The following is a 24,766-nucleotide window of genomic DNA, read 5'->3' as shown; positions in this document are numbered from 1 at the left end:
TGTAAAAGATCTTGGTACATGCCTAGTTCTCCAGGGACACATTTATTGATCATGTGCATCATGAAATTTTACTTCTGCAGTAGAAATGCAAGTTTATATGAAAATTCACAAAATAATGTTGAACAAAAGATTCAAAGTCAACTGGCCAATTTTTTATATAAAGCTTTCAGGTCTCCTTACATTAAAAGTTATGCTGTGCTCTCCCGGTGTGGCTCAATAGTTGAGCATCAACTTATGAACCAGGAGGTCAACGTTCATTTCCTAGTCAGGCCACATGCCCAGGTTGCAGGCTTGATCTCCAGTGGGGGGCATGCAGGGGGCAGCCTATCAATGATTCCTTCTCATCATTGATGTTTCTGTCTCCCTCTTCCTTCCTCTCTGAAATCAATTTTTAAAAAATTTATGCTGTGCTATGTGGAATCCTGCTGTTGTAAATCACAGCCTTATAAAAGGGAACAGCATGGTTGCATAGTGTCCTAATGGTTGGTGGAACCGGAGTGTGTGTGTGGATTCAGAACCAGAGTGATGGGCCAGTTCTGCGCCCTGTGGCTCCCTCTCCAGCCCAGCAGCTGCAGGGCAAGGCCTCGGGGATAAGCGCCCATGTCCTCAGGAAAGGCCTCTAGTGTTTACTTAACTTCCACCTCATTCATAGCAGCAACTGTTTGTTCCCCAGAAAAAAAGGCTCACATACTAGACTCACATGCAAACCTCAACATCTAGCTCAATCCATACTGTTTCTGAGAGCAAATGATTATTTTCTGGAGGCGAATTTATTTCACATTTTTTAAATTTCAGCTTTTGCTAATGTCAGCACTAGGAAGCCAGTTTCTTGACCATCAATTGGAATGAACCTTCAAATGTATGCAATTCTCTTACTGGGCCCATGAACTACATAAGTAGGAGGTTATAAATGTATTGCCAATTTATGATGCTGTTTAAAGATCATTATGGAAAAATAAAATGTCCTTAGGTTTTACAGTGAAATATGTACAATGATGAAATTCTCCAGATCACCACTAGATGGTATATAAAACCTATTAAATATAATACATTACCCTGTCATTGCTGCTCTCTGTTTCAGGTTTTTTCCAAATGGCCTCTTAATGATTGCAAGTCTAATTATAACAAATTAATATTAATATTACAATTAATACTCATTTAATGACTTCCATAGACACGGATCCAAAAATACTATACTAGCTGAGTGACCTTAGAGAAGTCACTTATTCTCCCTGTACCTCAGCTTCCTTATCTGTGAAATGGAAATAGTAAGTGCCTACCTAGCTCATACGAGTTGTGACAATTCAGTGAATAAATAGGTGTATGCATTTAGAGAAGTCTTTGACACTTTATAGGTTGGCTATTATTATTTGCCAGACACTCACTCTACATGACACCTATATATAAAATCTGTATATGCATGTATGTCTTCTAAATTTTAACTTTCTCAATTCAGAACTGAGACTTGAACTAAGATCTCTGCTAGTCCATACTATGATACCATATGGACTTTTGGTGTGCTGTGCTGGGGTTCTTGACACATTCAATCTCTATTAACCACTCAGTCATTAACATTTCTTGAATGCCTACCATGTACCAGAAATTATAGGAGATTTTGGGCATGTTTCCAGCCTCTATGGAGACAGGCAGATTCTGCCAGCAAGAAAAAGGGGTGAAACTAAGTAACTGTTAGGCAGGCAATTATCGATGCTGCACATTCCTCCAACAATAGTTTTGTTTTGTTTTAATATGGATGCTGCTTTAAATTAAAAAAAAAAAAACAAGGATGAATTACTAATATGGAATGCCCCAAATTCAAGCACATAGAAGACCAATTTTAGAGAAATAGTAAGGCCTTTTCCCCCTTGAAATCTTTCCTGACACAGAGTGTTTTCACATGGCTCATTTGCTGGAACCTCTGAGTCAACATCCTCCTTCTTGGAACTGACCTTTTCTCCTCTCTGGTCACATGATTTGAATGGGAACTCTTATGTTATTTCAGATCTAATCCCCAAAGCCCCACACTTCCTGTGATGTTGATAAGTCCAGGATGCAATCATGTCATTGTGACTTCTTACTGGGTCAATCATGTCATGGTGACCTCTTGGCTTTGGCTGAATACACCAAGGGTGAGCCTCCGGCCTGAACAGACTGACTCTGAATCCCTTCCTGGTTTGTTTTTTTATTTCCCAACTGGAATCCACAAAGGCCAGCCAGTGCCTCCCGGGCAGTGGGAGCAGCAAGGTGTGGGTTGTGGGTGCTGGGCAAGTAGCATGGGAAGCTGGCCTCCTCAGGTAGGAGAAATGAAGCTGAAAGGCAGAGGAGCAGAGATAAAGGGCTGAGATAGAGAGGCCTGATCGTGGTCCTGTCCCCAGTTCCAGCTGTTCCTAGAGCCTGTGAGAGCCCTGCCCTCCCAGAGGTTGACTAGTCACACTTTTTTAATCCACTTGACAACAAGGCATCCTCCAGTAAATACTCCTTTTTGCCCCAGATAGTTTGATTTGAGTTCTCATCACTTTGACCAAAGGAACTCTTACTAATCCAGGTGGTCACTTATCCTATCCACTCCAAAGTGTAACCCACTGCTTTAAGTCCTTACCCATAATCTGTCCAAGTTTAATTCTCACAGTAGGCGAGTATAACACCAAAGGAGAAAAAAATGCAAGGAGCCCAAAAGGTAAATATGGAGTTAATATGTACAAAGCTCATGGTTAATTAGGACTAAGAAGTATCTTGAAGGAACACACCTTCCCAGAAATGCCAAGTGCTCTGTAAATGGATGTTACCTCTGAAAGCCGCCACTTCAGACCTACTACAAGTTAGGAGGGCTCAGCTCTCCCAGACTTTCTGCTACTGGGGGATTTCAATAGTTTTGCAGTGTAGGTGAGTGGTATGACTCTACTTCATTAATTTATAAAGGTTTTGATTGCAATCTCTATAAGCTAATTGAGTAACTTTTTTTTCTCCAGTTATTTATACCCTCAGAAATACAAAGACTAAAGCAAATTCAGGACACCTGTTTCTAGGGCAAATACCTAAAGAAACTAATCCCTTCAGATTTTTTTTTTTTTTTTTTTTTTTTTTTTTTTTTTGTGGCTCACACTCTAGATCTCATTCTCACTCCCCTCCTTGTCTCAATGAAAAAAAAAAAAAAAAAAGTAAGATCCTGAGATTCCATTATGCCAATGTGACATTTATGAAAGCAGAGCCCCGAATTGCAGATGTAGCTAAGGGTATAGGGCCAGCTAAAACCTGACAACTCATTTATTAGTTTTGTGACTCCTTTAGACACAGAATGGACATACCCTAAATTAATTTGGAGCAGCACACAATCACTTCTCTCCTATTTAGTATACAGTTCAAATTATGACTTTCTTACACATTTCCATTTTTTGCTCATTTTGTTCAAATTATGGCTTTCTTACACACTTACATATTTTCCATTTCTCAAAAGGTCATAGTATTAAGAGAGTCTATGAAGTGCCACTTCCCTTACTGTGGTTAATACAGCCAATTCACTTTTGTGAATTTTAAATAAAATAAAAAATATATTATTTGCTCTTTGTCAATAATATATGTTAGAAATCTTTTCTTCTGTGTAAGTTGCATTTTAACTTTATTTTGCTGGTCTTGTCATGCAAACATTTTCAATTGTTAGGTTGACAAATCATTTCTTTCTTTATTGCATTCAGACAATAAAGTTAAAAAGCCTATGCCTCCACCAAAGTTTAAGAGGTTTTTCACCCAATTTTTCCTCTTGCATATCGATGGTTTAATTTCTTTATATCTAGACTAGAGGCCTGATGCACGAAATTGTGCAAGGGATTTGGCCCTGGCAGCTGCTGCTTCGTCCCGAAGGTCGTCCAGAAGGTTGTCCAGTCTAATTAGCATATTAGCTTTTGTTATTATAGACTAGAGACCTAGTGCATGAAATTAGTGCATAGGGGTTCCCTCAGCCTGGCCTGCACCCTCTCCAATCTGGGTGGGACCCCTCAGGGGATGTCCAACTGCCTGTGGGATTGGGCCTAAATCGGCAGTCAGACATCCTTCTTGCAATCCGGGACCGCTGGCTCCTAACTGCTCACCTGCCTGCCTGCCTGATCACCCCTAGCCACTCTGCCTGCCTGCCTGATCTCCTCGAACCCCTCTACCTGCCTCCTGATTGCCCCTAACCTCTCTGCCTGACTCCTGATCAACTCTAACCGCTCTGCCCTGCTGGCCTGATTGCCCCTAACCACTCTCCCCTGCCTCCTGATTGCCCCCAACTGCTCTCTCCTGCCAGTCTGATCACCCATAAACACCTTTGCCTCGGCCCCTACTACTGTAACTTTGTCTAGAAGGATATCTGGAAGATGTCCGGTTTAATTAGTATATTACCCTTTTATTAGTATAGATTGCTAATTCATTCAGAGTTTGTTTTGTGTGGTGTGTGAGAAATTAACTTATTTTTTTATCTTTTTCCAACTGGCTACTTAATTTTTCTTATTTTAACTTTTCCCTACAGCATTTATTAACAAGTCACTCTCTATTCTAGTGACATGGGATTCCATGTTTGTCAGGTATTATGTTTCCATATGTATTTGGTCTAGGTATGAACTTCCTATATCATTCTTCAGCTCTATCTGAGCTATTATCTGCTCATGGTTATGTTAATTAAACTTTTAAAATTTCATTTGAGTTTACCCTCCCTTAGGCAACTCAACTTTTCATTTCTGAGATGATTTTGTTTTTTTCATCTATTTCTTGAGTTTTATTAACTGTTTTTTTGTTTTTTTATCTATTTCTTTCTTGAGTTTTATTAACTTTTTTTTCAGTTCTCCATTTTTTTTTCAATTCATCTCTATTCTTCATTTTTTAATATTTAATTCCAGTTGGTTTTTATATCCTCAAAGTCTTGTTTGAGAATACTTAACTCTGTTTGGAGTGAAGGCTTATAATTTTCTTTTGCTTCATGATGATTTTCCTGCTAGTGTCCACCCTCCTCGGTCTACCTGACAGGTTTTCTTGGTCGACCTTGCTTTCCAGTTTTGGGGCCCAGGGACAACTGCCCCAAGATATTTCACAACAACATACAGAATATTTCAAACTAAAGTGATTTGGGATGTGCAGGAGTGGGAGCAGTGCTCTGACTCCCTGTGATAGGTGCTCTCCCTGCTCCTAAGGGTCTGAGAAATGACCTTATCACAAGTTATAAAATCCAGAGTTAAAAAACCTGAAGATAGGGGAGGATGGGGGTAAGAGGGATAGATCAATCAAAGGACTTGTATGCATGCATATAAGCCTAACCAATGGACACAGACACAAGGGAGGTGAGGGCATGAGTGGGGGGGTTAGGGAGGCAATGGGGTCATAAGGACACATATGTAATACCTTAATTAATAAAGAAAAGAAAAGAAAAGAAAAAAGAAAAGAAAAGAAAAGAAAAAGAAACTTGCTGTATAGATATATGGTAAATCTGTTTTCCTCACCCATATATTTGTTAAATCATATAAAACATTTGATGTATGGAACATTTATTATTAAGTACTCTAATATTATTAAAAATTATAAGTAATAAAAAATTACACCAAAGATTTTCCATAGTAAATAAAAATAATTTTTTACAAAATAAAAATGGCCAAAACTTGTAAAATCTGGGAATGAACTTTCACAAAATATTGTTCAATTAAGAGTTTACGTTCAAAAATAAAAAGATACAAAAACAAAATAAATAAGTAAACAAAATAAGTAAGTAAATAAATAAATTATAAAAAACAGGAAAAAAAGCTTGTAAAAATAAACTTTGTAGCACCATTGCTAATTTGCTACCTAACTTTCCTTGTCCTGTCAATTTCTCACAAATGTATTGTTTCTTTGTCTAAAAAGTATTAAAAGGGTACCTAGTTTGATCATTTCTTTGAGCCTTATTTTATGCTCTGAGTATCATTTCACATTGTGATTCTTCTGTGCCCACAGATTAAATTGACTTTTCCCCTCCTGTCAGTCTAGTCTTGTGTCAATTTTATTATTTAATTACCAGTCCAGCTGTAAGAACTAAGGTGGCAGGGTAGATTTTTCCCCAATATCAGAATGGGATCAAAATCTGTATTATGGGGGCACTGTTATTTGTTGATTTTTCTCTTTTAACTGAGAGTGGTTTTGCCTACTTAGCATCATCTGTCTTCAGCTAGTTTAAGGATTTGGTTTTGTATACTGGTAGACATGTCATAGATGTGTAATTATTTCACATCATTTTGGGAGGCTGTTTACCTCACTGCCTCTATTATATACAGCTAACAGAAAATCTTCCATGTGTTTTTGGATTAAATAAAAACGTATTCATGATCTTGGCTGATCAAAGATGTTTTTACTGACCCAATAATACGACACATGTCATCCATCTCTCAGCACAATTATTGTAACAACTGCTAACTTTTCTAAATGCATTTTATTCATTGGGAAGAGTCTTAGCCACTTGATAAGCATGTTTTTACTTTACTTGATAATCTTCATTATAACAATAACTGATCTACAAAAATTGCCCAAGTTCACATGAGGAAACAATAGAGCTGGGATGTAAACTATGCCTTTCTTATTCCAATGGCCTATTATTCAAACCAGTTTATCTAATTTTTAACAGTTAGTGGAATTAGTCTGATAAAGCCCTGGGAAATCTTCATATGAAAGCTTCATGTCAGCTTTGGACATAATCACTTCTGGCCAGTGCATTCTCTCCTTAAACATTCATTATCATATGTGGACCATGGAGAGGAAAATTAGTATAAATTGCTATAAATTTGTGATCAGTGAAAACACACACAATGACAACTTAGGTATTCTACTGGCCAGTTCAGTTTTATGAGTTTTAAAATTTTAATAGACAGGATTTTCCAAATGTTCTGGATTTGGTTATAAATCAGCAAGATATTAACCTAAATTTCATAAAATTAGGTTACAGGAAGGGGAAAGTGGATATTATCGGAAGCCTTAAAATCTACAACTACGGCACCCACCAAACAGCTGCAAATCCCAGAACACCAGTCCCCAATTGGGGCAAACATGTGGATTCAGAGGAGCTCTACACTCCACCATGGAAAGGAGAGAAATAACTACATAACCAGACACCCGGAGAAGAGAGACCATGGGGAGACAAAGTAACAGCCTGCATATGAAAGAAAAGCAGGCATCACCAGAAAAGGAAGTAAACGAAATGGAGGCAAGCAACCTGTCAGAGAAAGAATTCAGAGAAATGGTCATAAGATGGCTGAAAAGACTGGAAGACAAATTCGACAATATGAGTAAGAACCAAGAGGAAATGAAGAAGAACCAAGAAGAAATGAAAAATGACATTGCTGCTGTAAAGAACTCAATAGAAAGCATCAAGTGTAGACTAGAAGAAGCAGAGGACCGCATCAGCAAATTAGAAGACAAGGTAGGAAAAAATACACAAGTAGAGCAGCTTCTAGAAAAAAAAATTAAAAAGCAGAAGGAGAGCCTAAGGGAACTTTGGGACAACACAAAACAAAACAACATCTGCATAATAGGGGTGCCAGAAGGAGAGGAAACTGAGCAAGGAATAGAAAACCTGTTTGAAGAAATAATGACAGAAAACTTCCCTGATATAGGGAAGAAAAAACCCACACAAATCCAAGAAGCTCACAGAGTCCCAAGCAAAATGAACCCCAAAAGACCGACACTAAGGTACATTATAATTAAATTGGCAAACACCAATGACAAAGTATGAATCTTAAAAGCAGCCAGAAAGAGACAGAAAGTTACCTACAAAGGAACCCCCATCAGACTAACGACTGATTTCTCAACAGAAACTCATTAGGCCAGAAGGGAATAGAATGAAATATACAAAGTCATGCAAAGGAAGGGTCTGAATCCAAGAATACTGTATCCAGCAAGGCTATCAATCAAAATTGAAGGTGAAATCAGGAGCTTCACAGACAAAAAAGGACTAAGGGAATTTATTACCACCAAACCAGCAATGCAAGAAATGCTAAACGGTCTGCTGTAACAAAAAAAAGAAATAGGAAGCGAAGAAGGAACACAGGGGTAAAGAATAAAAATGGTGACAAATAAGTACCTATCAATAATAACTTTAAATGTAGATGGATTAAATGCCCCAATCAAAAGACATAAGGTAACGGATTGAATAAGAAAACATGACCCATATATCTGCTGTCTGCAAGAAACTCACCTCAGGAAAAAAGAGGCACACAGACTGAGGGTGAAGGGATGGAAAAAGGTTTTTCAGGCAAATGGAAATGAAAGAAAAAAGCTGGGGTAGCAATAATTATATATGACAAATTAGATCTCAAAGTGAAAGACATAATAAGAGATAAGGAAGGACACTTCATAATACTAAAGGGAGCAATCCAACAAGAAGAAATAACTCTGGTAAACATATATGCACCCAATACAGGAGCACTCAAATACATAAAAAAACTCCTGGAGGATATCAAGGGAGAGATTGACAGCAATGCAATCATAGTAGGAGACTTTAATACCCCACTATCACCATTGGACAAATCCTCTAAACAAAAAATCAGCAAAGAAACATCAATCCTAAATGACTCACTAGACCAGATGGAATTAATTGACATCTTCAGAACATTTCACCCCAAAGCCATAGAATATACATTCTTCTCAAGCGCACATGGGTCATTTTCAAAGATAGCCCATATGTTGGGTCATAGGCAAAGTCTCTTCAAATTCAAGAAGATAGAAATCATATCAAGCATCTTCTCAGACCACAGTGGCATAAAACTGGAAATCAACTACAATAAAAACAATCCAAAAAAATCAAACACGTGGAGACTAAACAGCATGCTATTAAACAATGACTGGGTTACCAGAGAGATCAAGGAAGAAATAAAAAACATCATGGCAACAAATGACAATGAAAACACAACAATCCAAAATCTATGGGACACAGCGAAAGCAGTCTTAAGAGGGAAGTTCATAGCTCTACAAGCCTACTGCAAAAAAAACAAGAAACAATGGTAATAAATTACCTAATGCTACAACTCAAAGAGTTAAAAAGAGAGCAACAAGAAAAGCCCAGTGTAAGCAGAAGGAAGGAAATAATAAAGATCAGAGCGGAGATAAACGACATTGAGACCAAAAAAAACAAAAACAAAAAAAAAAACAAAAGATCAACAAAACCAAGAGCTGGTTCTTTGAAAAGATAAACAAGATTGATGAACCTCTAGCCAGGCTCATCAAGAAGCAAAGAGAGAGGACCCAAATAAACAAAATCAGAAATGAAAGAGGTGAAATAACAACAGACCTCACAGAAATACAAAGGATTGTTAAAAAATATTATGAACAACTCTATTCCAACAAACTGGACAACCTGGAGGAAATGGACATATTCCTAGAAAAATATAACCTTCCAAAACTCAATAAGGAAAAATCTAAACATCTCAATAGGCTGATAACTATGGAAGAAATTGAAGCAGTCATCAAAAAGCTCCCAGCAAACAAAAGCCCGGGGCCAGACGGCTTCACAGGGGAGTTTTACCAAATATTCAAGGAAGAACTAAAACCTATCCTCCTCAGACTATTCCAAAAATTCAAGAGGAAGGAACACCTCCAAACTCATTCTATGAAGCCAGCATCACCCTAATACCAAAACCAGATAAAGACAACACAACAAAAGAGAATTAAAGGCCAATATCCCTCATGAACATAGATGCCAAAATCCTCAACAAAATTCTAGCAAATCGGATTCAGCACTACATCAGGAAGATCATGCACCATGACCAAGTAGGATTTATCCCAGGAATGCAAGGATGGTACAATATCTGCAAATCAATAAACATGATACATCAGATAAACAAATTGAGAGAAAAAAATCACATAGTCATATCAATTGATGCAGAAAAAGCATTTGACAAAATCCAACACCCTTTCTTGATAAAAACTCTCAACAAGGTGGGAATAGAAGGATCACACCTCAACATAATAAAAGCCATATATGATAAACCCACAGCCAACATCATACTCAGTGGGCAAAAACTAAAACAATTTCCCCTAAGAGCAGGAACAAGACAGGGATGCCCACTCTCACCTCTCCTGTTCAATATAGTGCTGGAAGTATTAGCCATTGCGATCAGACAAGAAGAAGAAATAAAAGGCATCCAAATTGGAAAAGAAGAAGTAAAGCTGTCATTTGCAGATGACATGATATTGTACATAAAAAACCCCAAAGACTCCATCAAAAATCTATTAGACTTAATAAGTGAATTCGGTAATGTAGCAGGATACCAAATTAACGCCAAGAAATCTATGGCATTTCTTTACACCAATAGTGAATTTACAGAAAGAGAGACTAAAAAAGCAATCCCATTTACCATCACACCAAAAAAATTAAGATACCTAGGAATAAACTTAACTAAGGAGGTAAAAGACCTATACGTGGAAAACTACAGGACACTGAAAAAAGAGAGGAAGACATAAACAGATGGAAGAATATACCATGTTCATGGATTGGTAGAATCAACATCATTAAAATGTCCATATTACCCAAAGCAATCTATAGATTCAATGCACTCCCCATTAAAATACCAATGGCATATTTCACAGACCTGGAAAGAACTCTCCAAAAATTCATCTGGAATAAAAAAAAGACCCCAAGTAGCCACAGCAATCCTGAGAAAGAAGAACAAAGTAGGTGGGATCTCAATACCAGATTTCAAGCTGTATTACAAGGCCACTGTTCTCAAAACTGCCTAGTACTGGCACAAGAACAGACATATAGACCAATGGAATAGAATAGAGAATTCAGATATTGACCCAAACCACTATGCTCAATTAATATTTGACAAAGGAGGCATGAACATACAATGGAGTCAAGACAGTCTCTTCAATAAATGGTGTTGGGAAAATTGGACAGATACATGCAAAAAAATGAAACTAGACTTCCAACTTACACCATACACAAAAATAAACTCAAAATGGACACAGGACTTAAACATAAGATGGGAAACCATAAAAATACTAGAGAAATCCACAGGCAGCAAAATTTCAGACATATGCCGAAGCAATTTCTTCACCAATACTGCTCCTAGGGCAATGGAAGCCAAAGAGAAAATAAACAAATGGGACTACATCAAAATAAAAAACTTTTTCACAGCAAAAGAAACCATCAACAAAACAACAAGAAAGCCCACTGTATGGGAGAACATATTTGCAAATGTTATCACTGATAAAGGTTTAATCTCTAACATCTACAGGGAATTTATACAACTTAACAAAAGGAAGATAAATGATCCAATAAAAAAATGGGCAATGTACCTAAATAGGTACTTTTCGAAAGAAGACAGAAGGAAGGCCAAGAGACACATGAAAACATGCTCAAAGTCACTAATTATCCAAGAGATGCAAATCAAAACAACAATGCGGTACCATCTCACACCTATCAGAATGGCTATCATCAACAAATCAACAAATGACAAGTGTTGGCGAGGTTGTGGAGAAAAAGGAACCCTCGTGCACTGCTGGTGGGAATGTAAACTGATGCAGCCACTGTGGAGAACAGTATGGAGTTTCCTCAAAAAACTAAAAGTGGAACTCCCATTTGACCCAGTAATACCACTTCTAGGAATATATCCCAAGAAACTAGAAACACCAATCTGAAAGGATATATGCACCCCTATGTTCATAGCAGCACAATTCACAATAGCTAAGATTTGGAAACAGCCTAAGTGCCCATCAGCAGATGAGTGGATTAAAAACTGTGGTACATCTACACAAGGAATACTACGCTGCTATAAAAAAGAAGGAATTCTTACCATTTGCAGCAGCATGGATGGACTTGGAGAGCATTATGTTAAGTGAAATAAGCTAGGCAATGAAAGAAAAATACCACATGATCTCACTCATTTATGGAAAATAAAGAACATTATAACCTGATGAATAAAAAGATAGATACAGAGGCAGTAATGCACCCAACAGACTGTCAAATTACAGCGGGAAGGCTGGGGAGTGGTGGGGAGGGAGGGAAATAGATCAACCAAAGGACTTGTATACATGCATATAAGCACACCAATGGACACAAGACACTGTGGGGGGAGTGGGATGAGGGCATGCGACAGGGGGTAGGGGAGGCTGGGGGAAGGTCAATGGGGGAAAAAAGGAGATATATGTACTAATATATGTAAGACTTTAAACGATAAAAAAATAAAAAATAAATAAATAAAATAAAATTAGGTTATATAAGTTAACAAAAATCCATGTGAGCTTAATGTCTGTTTATTAATTTCTCAATGATTTATAATAGTTTAATACAATCTTCTTTAAATGCTAAACATTATATATTGGTGAATTAAAAGTCAAGAATTATTAATTAAAATAATAACATTAATTTGAATGTAAAATTAGGTATGCATGGACAAAATTCTAACAAATAAGCATAATTAAAAAACAAAAGTCAAGAAAAATATCCTGGTTATGATCATGTTAAATTTTGAAATTGCTATTGCCCAACAAATTAGAAACTTTTATTGTTAACTCATTATTTCCAGAACTGTTGGATTAAAGATTTCAAGAACTGTTTTTGCAAGCTCTAGAATGAGTTTTCTTGCACCTTCTGTCTTCATTAAAATTTTCCATACTGTGAGAGAGAATGACCCTGGAAAAGATATAAAATTTTTACATGTAAGTTTAAGCCCAATTATTGAAATGCTTATTTTAAATAAAATTATATGTGTCTTACATACAAATATTATATGTTCATTACATGATAATTTTACACATGTTTTTAAAATTAACTAACCAGCTCTTCATATAAAAATCAATAAGAAAAATTAAGTAACTCCATAGAAAACTGGGTACAATACATGAACACATTCAAAGACTACAAATTCATATAATAATGAAGCAACATTTTCTACATAACAAACTAGCACAAATTACAGAAATTGTTATTTGGCAGTGGGTTGGAGAAAAACAAAAACCTTAATTCATAGTTTTATGACAAAAATGTAAAGTCCTAAAAACTTTTTTGAGTACCATTTGGCAATATATGGCCCATCAATTTTAATTCATTTCCTTTCTAAAAATTTATTGGTAAGATAATATATTGTGCCCAAAAAGTATGTATAAAATGCCATTGTTGTTTATTGCCAATAGCTTATAACATAAAATAATCTCCATAGGTATAATTTAATAAATAAAACACTACACATCCTTTAAAAAAAATAGTTGGATTAACATCTTCTGATACAGGAAAAGCTCCAAGAAAAATTTTCAGTTGAAAAAGTATAGCGCAGAGCAGTGAGTGTGATTTCATTTGTACAAACAGCACAGGTTTTATTTATTCATTTATTTGCACTGTTCGATGTATAAAAAAATCCTAGAAATTTGCACCAAAAACTTTTAAAAAATAGGTGGAAGACTAAGGAGATGTGATTGAGGAGAGATGATGAAGAGGATTTTTACTTTCATTTCATGTGTTTATACACTTACACTTTTAAACATTGAATATATACTTAGATGTATTTTTAAAAATAAGTAAAAGGTGCCAAAACCGGTTTGGCTCAGTGGATAGAGCGTCGGCCTGCGGACTGAAAGGTCCCAGGTTTGATTCCGGTCAAGGGCACGTAACTTGGTTGCGGGCACATCCCCAGTAGGAGGTGTGCAAGAGGCAGCTGATCGATGTGTCTCTCTCATCGATGTTTCTAACTCTCTATCCCTCTTCCTTCCTCTCTGTAAAAAATCAATAAAATATATTTAAAAAAAAATAAGTAAAAGGTATTTCAATTAAAATGTGTTTTAAGAAAATAGTAAAATAGAGTTTTAAAATGATGATTGGAAATAAAACATACAGTATTTCAGGTTAGATCTGTTAATGTATAAAAGGCAGCAGTTTGGAAGTATCTTCCTAGACTCTGGGGATGGGAGGGTAATGCTTAATTTCCATTTAATTTTCATAAACATCCTTTACTCTTCTTCATGTAGTTGTAGCATATTACCTGATTGGTGGGTGGGGGCATTTGGTTTCATGTTTCTCAGTTGGCTAATCTATTTAATGTCCTAAGACCCGAGATAGCACTTTTTCTCTTCTTTGTATCTAGACTAGTGAGGAAATTAGGATAGTTTGAAATTTTTTAGATTTGGTAACATTGAATTTTCAGGTCTCGCCTTGATACATCCAACAAGAGCAAAGTGTTAATATCAGATTCCAAACTATCCTAGAGCATAAATTTCTGTATGCATGATGATTTGTTAAGGGGAAAGAGCACAGGCTTTAAAATAATACTTCCAGGATGCATACTTACTGGGTCATTCACCATCTGGGGAATTACTTAAACTTACAAAGCCCCTTTTTTAATCAGTGAAATATGGGACCATAACTGGAGCAAGAAACTCCAATTGCATAAAGCCCCTAAAATATTTGAGTATATTTGTTACTCTAATGAAAATAAGATTTCAAATCATATATTTAATGTACTTGTGTTTACTATGTTTTTATATCTTTCAGATTTTTTATTTTGTTTTGTTTGTTTTAAAAATATCAATTTTTTTAAATTGTTTTAAGCTTGGTTCACTGCATAAGAGCATATCTGGAAAATTGGGATACTATGGTTATTCAAACATACAATTATAGATTCACTCTACTCAGAAATCCTACAGTTGAGGAAATGGAACAGAGTGCTTCATCCATGATTAGTAAGACTGGATGGTGGGAGCTTACATAAGTCCATTTGCTAGTTTCCCCATTAATCATAGCAGGATTTATTTTGATGTTCTTTATTTCATTCTAAATTTAAGAGCCATGTATAAGGAAATAAAGATAGAATATGGGTTACAGATTTAAAAACATGGGCTTGAGGTAGTCTGGTGGCTTCATGGTCAATAAGGACAGGTCATGAGTGGAAGGATCAAAATGTGTAACATGGAGCCCTTGCCAATTTGGCTCAGTGGATGGAGCTTCGGCCCGTGGACTGAAGGGTCCTGGGTTCAATTCTGATCAAGGGCATATGCCCAGGTTGCAGGCTCAAGCCCTACTGGGGGGCATGCAGGAGGCAACCAATTGATGATTCTCTCTCATCATTGATGTTTCTATCTCTCTCTCTCCCTCTCCATTCCTCTCTGAAATCAATAAAAATATATATATATATTTTAAATGTGTAACATGGATACCCATAGGAAAGCATGACTTCCTTTGAAAGTATATATATATATATATATATATATATATATATATATATATATATATATATATATACATGCCTAATGTGCAAATTGTCCCCTCAGGAGTCCAACTAAGAGACAGGGAGTTCGATCACCCGCTATGACATGCACTGACCACCAGGGGGTGGCACAGAATGAAGGAAGGCCCCGGCCAGCAGCCATAAGGCCCCGATTGGCCCTGATCGCTGGCCAGGTCTAGGGACCCCTACCTGTGCACTAATTTTGTGCACTGGGCCTCTAGTGTGATATAATCATTATTTGTTCCTTTACAACTCAATGTCATATTGATTTTGTTTAAGGTATATTTTTAATATATTTTTATTGATTTCAGAGAGGAAAGGAAAGGGAGAGAGATAGAAGCATCAATGATGAAAGAGAATCATTGATCGGCTGCCTCATGGGCATATTGCCCTTGACCAGAATCAAACCCAGGACCTTTCAGTCCACAGGCCTACACTATATCCACTGAATCAACCTGGCTAGGGCTTGTTTAAGGTATTTTTAGTAAGGCCCTTACCTGTAGCATTATCCACTTCACGAAGAAGATTTAAACCAAGCAGGACTATGTTTTGAAGTTCAGTAAAGTCACTGATGTTGGGAGCTCTGTCCCCATTGACAAGCAATCGTGGTGGCAGACTCTTCTGGAATTCATGTGTTCTAATCAAGGTTGTAGGAAACCTGACTGCAGCTATATATCCCACACCCACATACCAACTTTTTCCAAAATCTGCTTCTGGTTTAGAATAGTCTTGTAACCTAAAAGACAAGTGGACACATGTATAATTATAATTAGTCTACTAAGCATTTCAGACTCAGTGTTTTCTAGGAAAAAATTCATCTTCTGTCAACAAACGAAGAATGTAGATCTTAGTTTTAGAATGTGATGGCCTGAGTTCCTACCTTTATGGGTGTTTTTTTGTTGTTGTTGTGTTTTTTTTTTTATTATTATTGTATGGGTTTTTTTTAAACCTCAACCAAGAATATTTTTCCATTGTTTTTTATAGAGTGGAAGGGAAGGGGAGAAACAGAGAGAAACATCGATGTGAGAGAGACACGTCGATTGGTTGCCTCCCACACGCGGGATTGAGCTTACAACCGAGTTACTTGACTGAAATCAAACCTGGGACTCTTCAGTTCATGAGCCTACCCTCTATTTGCTGAGCCAAATCAGCTAGGGCCTGAGTTCTTACCACTGAAAATACAAATATAGGTAGTTAAAATTTTAAATTTGTAAAGGAGCATCCAATCAGGCTTTTATATTTTATTTTGAGTTTTATCACTTTTAAAAAGATACCTTATCTTTGCATATCCTATATAATAAAGAGGTAATATGCAAATTAACCTTCACACCCTCACAAGATGGCTGCCTACAACCAGGCCGGCAGGGGGGCATGAGGGGTGACCAGGCTGGCAGGAAGGGGAAGTTGGGGGCAATTAAGCTGGCAGGGGGGGCAGTGAGGGGCGACCAGGCAGGAAGGCAGGTGAGCGATTAGGAGCATCCCTCTCACAATCAGGTCCAGGATTGTGAGAGGGATGTCCCAGATTGGAGAGGGTGCAGGCTGGGCTGAGGGGATCCCCCCCTCCGTGCACAAATTTCATGCACCGGCCCTCTAGTTATATAATAACTAGATATTAGACAATGACTAAGTAATACTCTTTAGAAATGGGCAGATAAAAATCAAAGATTTCAAGGCAGCATATTTGTGAGATTCATGCATCCTTTGTGACTATTGATTTCCTGAAGTTAGGAGGCCCCCAAAATATTGAGCATCCCAGGGAAGTATGTGTGTGCTTTTCTTATCCAATTTTCTAAATACATGGGCTTTTCCTACAGGATGCAGTCTTCTGGGAAACCAAACTCTCTCACATATTTGGGGGACAAATTATCACAGTGGTGAGGTTAAGAGTGTAGGAAATCATTTTATAACACTATAAGTCATGGTTCCTGTTCTCATCAGCCATCTAAGCATGCTGAACAGCTTGCAATTTTTTTAACAGACTCATTCTTCTTGAAATGTTGTCTGCTCCCTGCTGTGCTACATTTTCTTTCAAGTGTGCTAACCCTGATACTGGTTTTTCACCCAAGTATGCACCTATCTATATATATAAAAGCCTAATATGCAAATTGTCCCCTCAGGAGACCAGGAGACCAGGAGTTCGATCACTTGCTATGATGTGTGTTGACTATCAGGGGGCAGCATGGAATGAAGGAAGGCTCAAGCCAGCAGCCAGAAGGCCCTGATCAACCCTGGTCACCGGCCAGGCCTAGGGACCCTACCCATGCACAAATTTCATGCACCGGGCCTCTAGTCATATTATATGTCTGCAATCAAAATAATGAATAAAATGTCTTTTTCTTAAATAGAGAGAAATTGGTTGTAAGTTCTATGTGTTGGTTTTTTGGTATGAGATATTTCTTCTTAAATTTGTGCCCTTTCTTCATAAAACACTTTTTTAGCCTGACCATACTAAAATACATATACCTCATCATTCAATACCCTGATTATTAGCTATGTTATTTAATAGGAAGATTGACAGTTATGTTATAAGAAGAATATAAACACATAAATAAACCCCCAAATTATTTGTCATATTAAAGAAAAATTATTTGGGATCCAATCTTACCTATCTTCAAATATTTTGTAAGCATCTTCCAAAACTGTTGTATGTGCAGCCCATAAGTACTTCAATAAGTCCTCAAAGCTACTAGAAGGTAACTGCAAATGCTATAGTAAAGAGGAGAAATTAATTCATATTTGAGAAAATATAACAATTTATTTCCCTACAATTTCATCTTGTTCAAATTTACAATTTAACAATAGTCTACATCAAAGGAGAATTTTGATTCTAAGAATTAGTTTGTGTAAGCTATCAGTGACTAACACCCTGGAAAGACTATAATAATTACCTATTATTTGTAGTAATATTGAATGCATTTATAAGAAATGAAGTGCAAATATTTTCCTAGCAATCAATACTGTATTTTTATTATATTTTTCTCTGCTACCATTGTTGAAATTATAACAAAAGTTTAAGATTAAGAAAAGGAAAATATTATTATATTTAATTTAAACTTATCTAAAATAATGAACTAAAACTATAGAGTTAGAAAATCTATGTTTTCAGCACTGATCTTGGTCCATGTCTATGCTTCACCAATGTATTTTATATTGCTAATTGAATATTTGATTTTAATTTCCCCATAATTGTTAGTTCTACCTATATGTGGTCATTTATTAATGCAGTTTAAATAAGTTGACTGCTTAAAAAACAACTCTATAATCATATTTCTCTCAAGAGTTATTCCATGGTTGACCTGAAGGTTCAATTAACCAGGATAATTTCATTCAGTGTTATATCCTGGGTGCTCTCACATTTACATATAATATTTTAGGGTGAGATGAGTGGATATATTTTGTGTTAATGCTTTATTGGTTCAGAGGATGTTAATGGCATGTAATGTCCTGCTGCAATGTAATAATATTAATATAACTTGAATAAAAATTTACATTGTAATACTTAGGAAAATATTGTATAATGCACACAAAAACCTAAACCAAAGCATTTTACAAAAAAAATACCTATTTTACCACCTCTTAAGAGAATAAATTACAAATATAAAATGGAACCTGGTAGAAGACATTCCACTTTCTCATTGTCTTAGGAAAGGATGACTGACAAGTAGAAACATTAAGACAAAACTTTGTTTGATCCTTGGGTGGTGGCAAAAGTATGATTTGGTCTGATGATATCCCCATTATGTCAGAGTCAACCGCAGCCAGGAAGGGTAATACACAGAGAAAGTAATTCATATCTGTAAAAGCAAAATACCTATTATCACTACAGTCCATAGGAATTATATATCTAACTTTAATATGCTTCTGTTAATATCTCTACAGTCATAAATATAAGTTTAAGTAGTTGACTACAATGTTTTAAAACAAAACATAATTTTAACAGATTTGGTAATATTTTCTTTTCAAAGCAATAAATATATAAGGAAGATAGGTATCTACTTGTGCACAGAATAATACACTTTTAACTGAGATTTTGCCATGAAATGTGACTTTATTCCAAAATATTTTAATGTGGTTATAGTATTGATATTTTGTATTTTATTTAAGCAATTTCAATGAGCAACCATGATATTACAAAGTCCTTACATTATATTAGGTCTTTGAAGTAAAAATGTTGGATTAAGTGTTGACAATAGATCTTTGGATAATTAAATTGACAATCAATTAAATTGTTTTTCTCTCTACATATAACCTACTTCAGCAGATTTAGATATCTACCTAATAAAAGAGTAACATGCTAATTGACTGCACCTTTGCGACGCCCACCAGCCAATCAGGAGTGAGTATGCAAAGTAACCCAACAAAGATGGTAAATTTGTATACACAGGCTCTGAGCATGTCACCATGGTGACAACACAGGTGTTCTGCACCACCCCAGCCGCTCTGGGCCTCTGGGCAGCGTGGGAAGGCAGAAAGGCGGCTCTGGGCCTTAGTGGAAAGGCTGCTCTGGCCAGAGCTAAGGCGGTGCCAGCAGCCTGGAGAACAAAGACCCATTCTTACACAAATCTTCATTCATGCATCGGGCCACTAGTTATAATATAGTTGGTTGTAAAGCCTATACTGATTCCCACTGGTGATGCAGAAAAATTTTCATCATACATATTCATTTGTGAATGCAGTCCTACATCCACTATAGCAGGCTAATACTTCAAACTACTAAGTAAATCTGAAAAAAAAAAAAAAAAAAAAACAAAAACTTGATTCTAGCTCTTTTTGCCACATCTACTGAGAGGATGAAGACCATTGTCAGTAATCAGACTGTCGACATTCCAAAAACTGTCAACATCACTCTGAAGGAAAGCACAGTTATTTTTATCAAGGCCCCAGAGGCATCTCAATCACATCACTGTAGAAAGAACTCAGTCTCTTTGGTAAGAAAAAGAAGCAGCTCCGGGTTGACAAACTGTGTGGAAATAGAAAGGGACAGGCTGCGGTCATGTACAGAACATGACCAAGGGTGTGTCGCTGTGCTTCCGTTACAAGGCAAGGTCTGTGTACGCTCACTTCCCCCATGAACACCATTAATTCATAATAGTTCCCTTGTTGAAATCAGAAATGTCTTGGATGAAAAGAACATTTGCAGGGTTCAGATGAAGCCAGGCGTGTCTTGTTCAGTATCTCAAGCCCAGAAAGATGAGTTAATTCTTGAAGGAAACAACATTGAACTTTAATCAAATTCAGCTGCTGTGATTCAGCAAGCCACAACAGTTAACAACAAGGATATCAGAAACATGTTGGACAGTGCCTATGTTTTTGAAAAAGGACCAGTTCAACAGGCTGATGAACAAGATCTTAGTTTTCCAGCTACAGCAACAGCAAGATCTGGATGATTCCTCAGACTTAATGTGATATTTTAAAGATGCAATAAAAGCCATGTATTGACTGGTGCAGGTGCGGGGGTGGTAAGAGGGTAAGAGGACAGGGAGGCGGGGTGGGGTGGGAACTTGATTCTGGACCTGTGGCCTTGACTCTATGTGGGTCTTTGAGAAGACCCAATCCATGTCATTTTTGAAAAATATGTAAAGGTTTATATAATGTGTGTCACTCCAGGAAAGTGAACTTTAGTGAGATCTTGTTTCTAATTATTGAGAAATACCTTTAAGAAATTGTGTGCAAACTAATTGCAAAACACAAAATAAAACTGGAGAATTAGAAAATGCCTTCTGATTATGTTTGTATTTAATATCTGACTGAAGGCTTAGATTCCTGCTTGATAAAATGATTTGTGGTAGATGAATCTTTGTTTACAGGTTTAAAAGCTACACACCCTTGCTCTGAGCAAAATAAGAAAAGGGATCATTTTCTTGTCCTCTCATTTCCCTGTCGCTAGCAGGACCTCCCACCTAACAGGCAATGCTGGTCTGTCAGGCCATCATCCTTTGAAGTTCCTTGTTTCAGTCCTTCTGTGAAAAGCAGAATATGTCCTAAGAATCATAACTTGTGGCTGTTACATCCTAGAATGTGGCATACAGGCCACAGGATACGTGATGAGGTAGATTTATTTTAACAAAGGAATAGTAATGTTTTTGTTTTGTCTCTGTCCCTAGAATTTTATGTTGAATACATAGTTGTTATTTTTGTGTGTGTTTTTTGAGGGGAGGGGGGCTATTACCTATTTTGCTATTTAAATGAACTTACCAGCCCACCAACTGAACTCAGAGATGCACAAACCATCGCCAGAATCATAGCCACAGTCTGTCCTCTGGCTGGGATCTGCTAATCTGCCTGGCAGAGGGAAGATACACAAATTATTTATTAGGCACATTTTTTTTAATTTCTTTATTGATTAAGGTGTTACATATGTATCCTTCTTCCCCAATTAAACCCCCCATCCCTCCCACTCATGCCCTCACCCCCCTGTTGTCTGTGTCCATTGGTTAGGCCCATATGCATGCATACAAGTCCTTTGGTTGATCTCTCCCCCTTATCCCCACCCTCCCCTACCTTCCCTCCGAGGTTTGATGGTCTGATCAATGCTTCTCTGTCTCTGGAACTGTTTTTGTTCATCAGTTTATGTTGTTCATTATATTCCACAAATGAGTGAGATCATGTGATACTTATCTTTCTCTGACTGGCTTATTTCACTTAGCATACTGCTCTCCATCTCCATCCATGTCGTTGCAAATGGTAGGAATTCCTTTTTTTTTAGCGCAGCATAGTATTCCATTGTGTAGATGTACCACAGTTTTTAATCCACTCATCTGCTGATGGGCACTTAGGCTGTTTCCAAATCTTAGCTATTATATATTGTGCTGCTGTGAACATAGGGGTGCATATATCCTTTCTGATTGGTGTTTCTAGCTTCTTGGGATATATTCCTAGAAGTGGTATTACTGGGTCAAATGGGAGTTCCATTTTTAGTTTTTTGAGGAAACTCCATACTGTTCTCCACAGTGGCTGCACCAATCTGCATTCCCACCAGCAGTGCACGAGGGTTCCTTTTTCTCCACATCCTCGCCAACATTTGTCATTTATTGATTTGTTGATGATAGCCATTCTGACAGGTGTGTGATGGTACCTCATTGTCGTTTTGATTTGCATCTCTCAGAGAATTAGTGACTTTGAGCATGTTTTCATATGTCTCTTGGTATTAGGCACATTTTTAAACTGTTTATAATTGTCACTTAATTAGGTGCGCTTTTTTTTGGTAAATATACACATTTATCTTTTGAATTAATTAATTTTGTTTTTCAATTACAATTGATAGTATTATATTAGTTTCAGGTGTATAATATAGTGGTTATACATTTATATAACTTAAGAAGTGATCCCCCCTATAAGTCCAGTATCCAGTTGACACTGTACATAGTTATTACAACATTACTGACTACATATTCCCTATGCTGTACTTTACTTCCCCATGACTATTTTATAACTGCCAATTTGTACTTCTTTTTTTTGTTGATAATCCTCACCCAAGGATATTTTTCCATCAATATTTTTTTTTAGAGTAAAAGGAAGCAGGGGAAAGAGGGAGAGATCAATGTGAGAGAGACACATCGATAGGTTGCCTCCTGCACATGCCCCAACCCGGGCCAGAGATTGAACCTGAAACCCAGGTACATGCCCCTGACCATCAATCTAGCCTGTTTGGGCTAATGTTCTAACCACTGAGCACCACCGGCCAGAGCCAATTTGTATTTCTTAATCTCTTCATCCCCTACACCCACCCCTCAAACACTCTCCCATCTGGCAGCCATCTGACTGTTTAAACATGTATCTTCTGATGACCAGTATTCTTCTTCCTATCACTCTTTATCCTTCATTTCTCTTCTCTGAACCAATTTCTTTTATTACTACAATTTTGTACTTTTGAATTACCTGTCTTGAATATTATTTACTTTTGTAATTAATCTCTCTTCTAGTTCCTTCTCTTCTTTCCTTCAAAATGAGGGTGGTAATAGGTACACAGCTTAAAAGAGACCTACAAGCAAACCAAATCCTTGCTCTGTCACTTACTCAGTTCATCTTTGCTAAATAACTTCCCACTTATGCCTTAGTTATAAAATGGGAATAATAATATTACTAATGACTCCATGCTCTTTCCTGTTTTGCACTTTTAGCTTTTATCCAAAAGTCATTATGCATTTGTTCTCTGTTTAACTTTTGCTATCTTTCCTGTTCCAATGGTGTTGTAATGTCTTTGATGGCATGGAAAGTGTCTGAAATATTATTTCCACACACACATTCCACTTCGCTCTTAGAAAATGCTGGGTACATATAAGCCTACCACTAGGTGAGTTTAGTCAGGCTTGGTCCTAATGTGTGAATGTAATGCAAGAGTAAGATAGGCATTAATCTGCCAGCCCATTCAGCCTCCTACTACCACAGGTTTGCAGTCCCCTGAGACTGGCATGCCTCCATAGTGAACTCTATGTTCATGATTTCCCCTTTGATTCTAAGGGAAAGCCAGAAAAACAGAAGTAGATTTGAGGCTCAAGATATACCTTGACTAAGATGGGTGGCTTGCCAACCTCAGTAGCTCCTGCATGTGACCCGCATGCGACCCGTATGCCACAGATAAACTACTATCTCCCTGTATTTTTTTCCCATAAGAACTGAACTAATTTCCTTACTGGTAGTGTTATCAGTATGGAGTGGGCAAGAGGCACCACTGTTTTTCATGAGCTCTTCTGTCAGCCGAAACAAAAATATTCTTTAATTTATGAATCTTTCGCACAAACTTATCTTCTAACGGAACACTGAATGTACTTTATTTTCAAAAGGAATAAATAATTTGCAGAAAAATATCCCTTATGCACAAGGTGCCACTATTTGCCATCATTCCCAAAGGTAACATAATTAGAACTCTAAGGAATTCAAATTAATTTGATACCACCTCTGTTTTTAATGTATCACCTTTTAACTGTTTTGCTCATCTCACTGTTTAGAATGGAGTCTGGCACCTAGTAGAAGTTCAGTAAATACTTTCAGAATGCTCAATAGGTTAGAAATGAAGTCTTTTTGTGTTTGGCAACTACACTGTATGCCTATTGCAGTTTCTACTAAAAATAGGCAACTCATGAAAGAAGGGCTTATGGAGGAGAAGAAGAAGGGAAAAAACAGTGGTTGTGTGGGGGATTGAGAGAAAATAAAATAATCAATTTGAAAAACATCATATGACATATAGAGAGTCCCATTTCCCAATTATTATGTGGTTATATTGGTAGATCATTAGATTGAAAACAAGAGTCATTCTTACCTGTAGTATATTGCCAGCCATGCTGTAGAGGCAGTCCCCATAATATATTTTGTTCATTTTCTGGTGCAAATTTTTCAAAGTAACTGGCTGTCTGTCTCAGTAGGATTTTATACATCCCCAATCTCTCAGGATATACCCAGGGATTAATAATGTACTTTCCATTTTTCACCCTGTAGTCACTGAACTGACCAGGACTCTCCTTCCATAGGGGAGGATACAGATCTGAGAGATTGGATGCTTCTGCTAATGAAACAGAAAAGCAGCCAATTAGTAAGCAGGCCCAAAGAGATGGGAAGGCCAT

The 24,766-nt window shown here is 37.0% G+C and overlaps 1 protein-coding gene across 1 annotated transcript; it reads right to left on the bottom strand.

Moving 5' to 3' along the window:
• Positions 1-12,497: 12,497 nt before the first annotated feature.
• Positions 12,498-24,766, bottom strand: LOC308245997 (protein LEG1 homolog; the record flags this gene model as incomplete). The annotated part of the gene is made up of 6 exons (XM_080663860.1): positions 12,498-12,622; positions 15,704-15,942; positions 17,812-17,912; positions 18,816-19,000; positions 21,402-21,488; positions 24,466-24,766. 6 exons carry the CDS (start codon positions 24,764-24,766, stop codon positions 12,498-12,500), a joined length of 1,038 nt encoding a protein of 345 aa, XP_080519986.1.

This window comes from Plecotus auritus, assembly GCF_963455305.1.
Source record: "Plecotus auritus genome assembly, chromosome: 4".
NCBI lineage: Eukaryota > Metazoa > Chordata > Mammalia > Chiroptera > Vespertilionidae > Plecotus > Plecotus auritus.
This window is presented reverse-complemented; position numbering and strand designations above follow the sequence as displayed.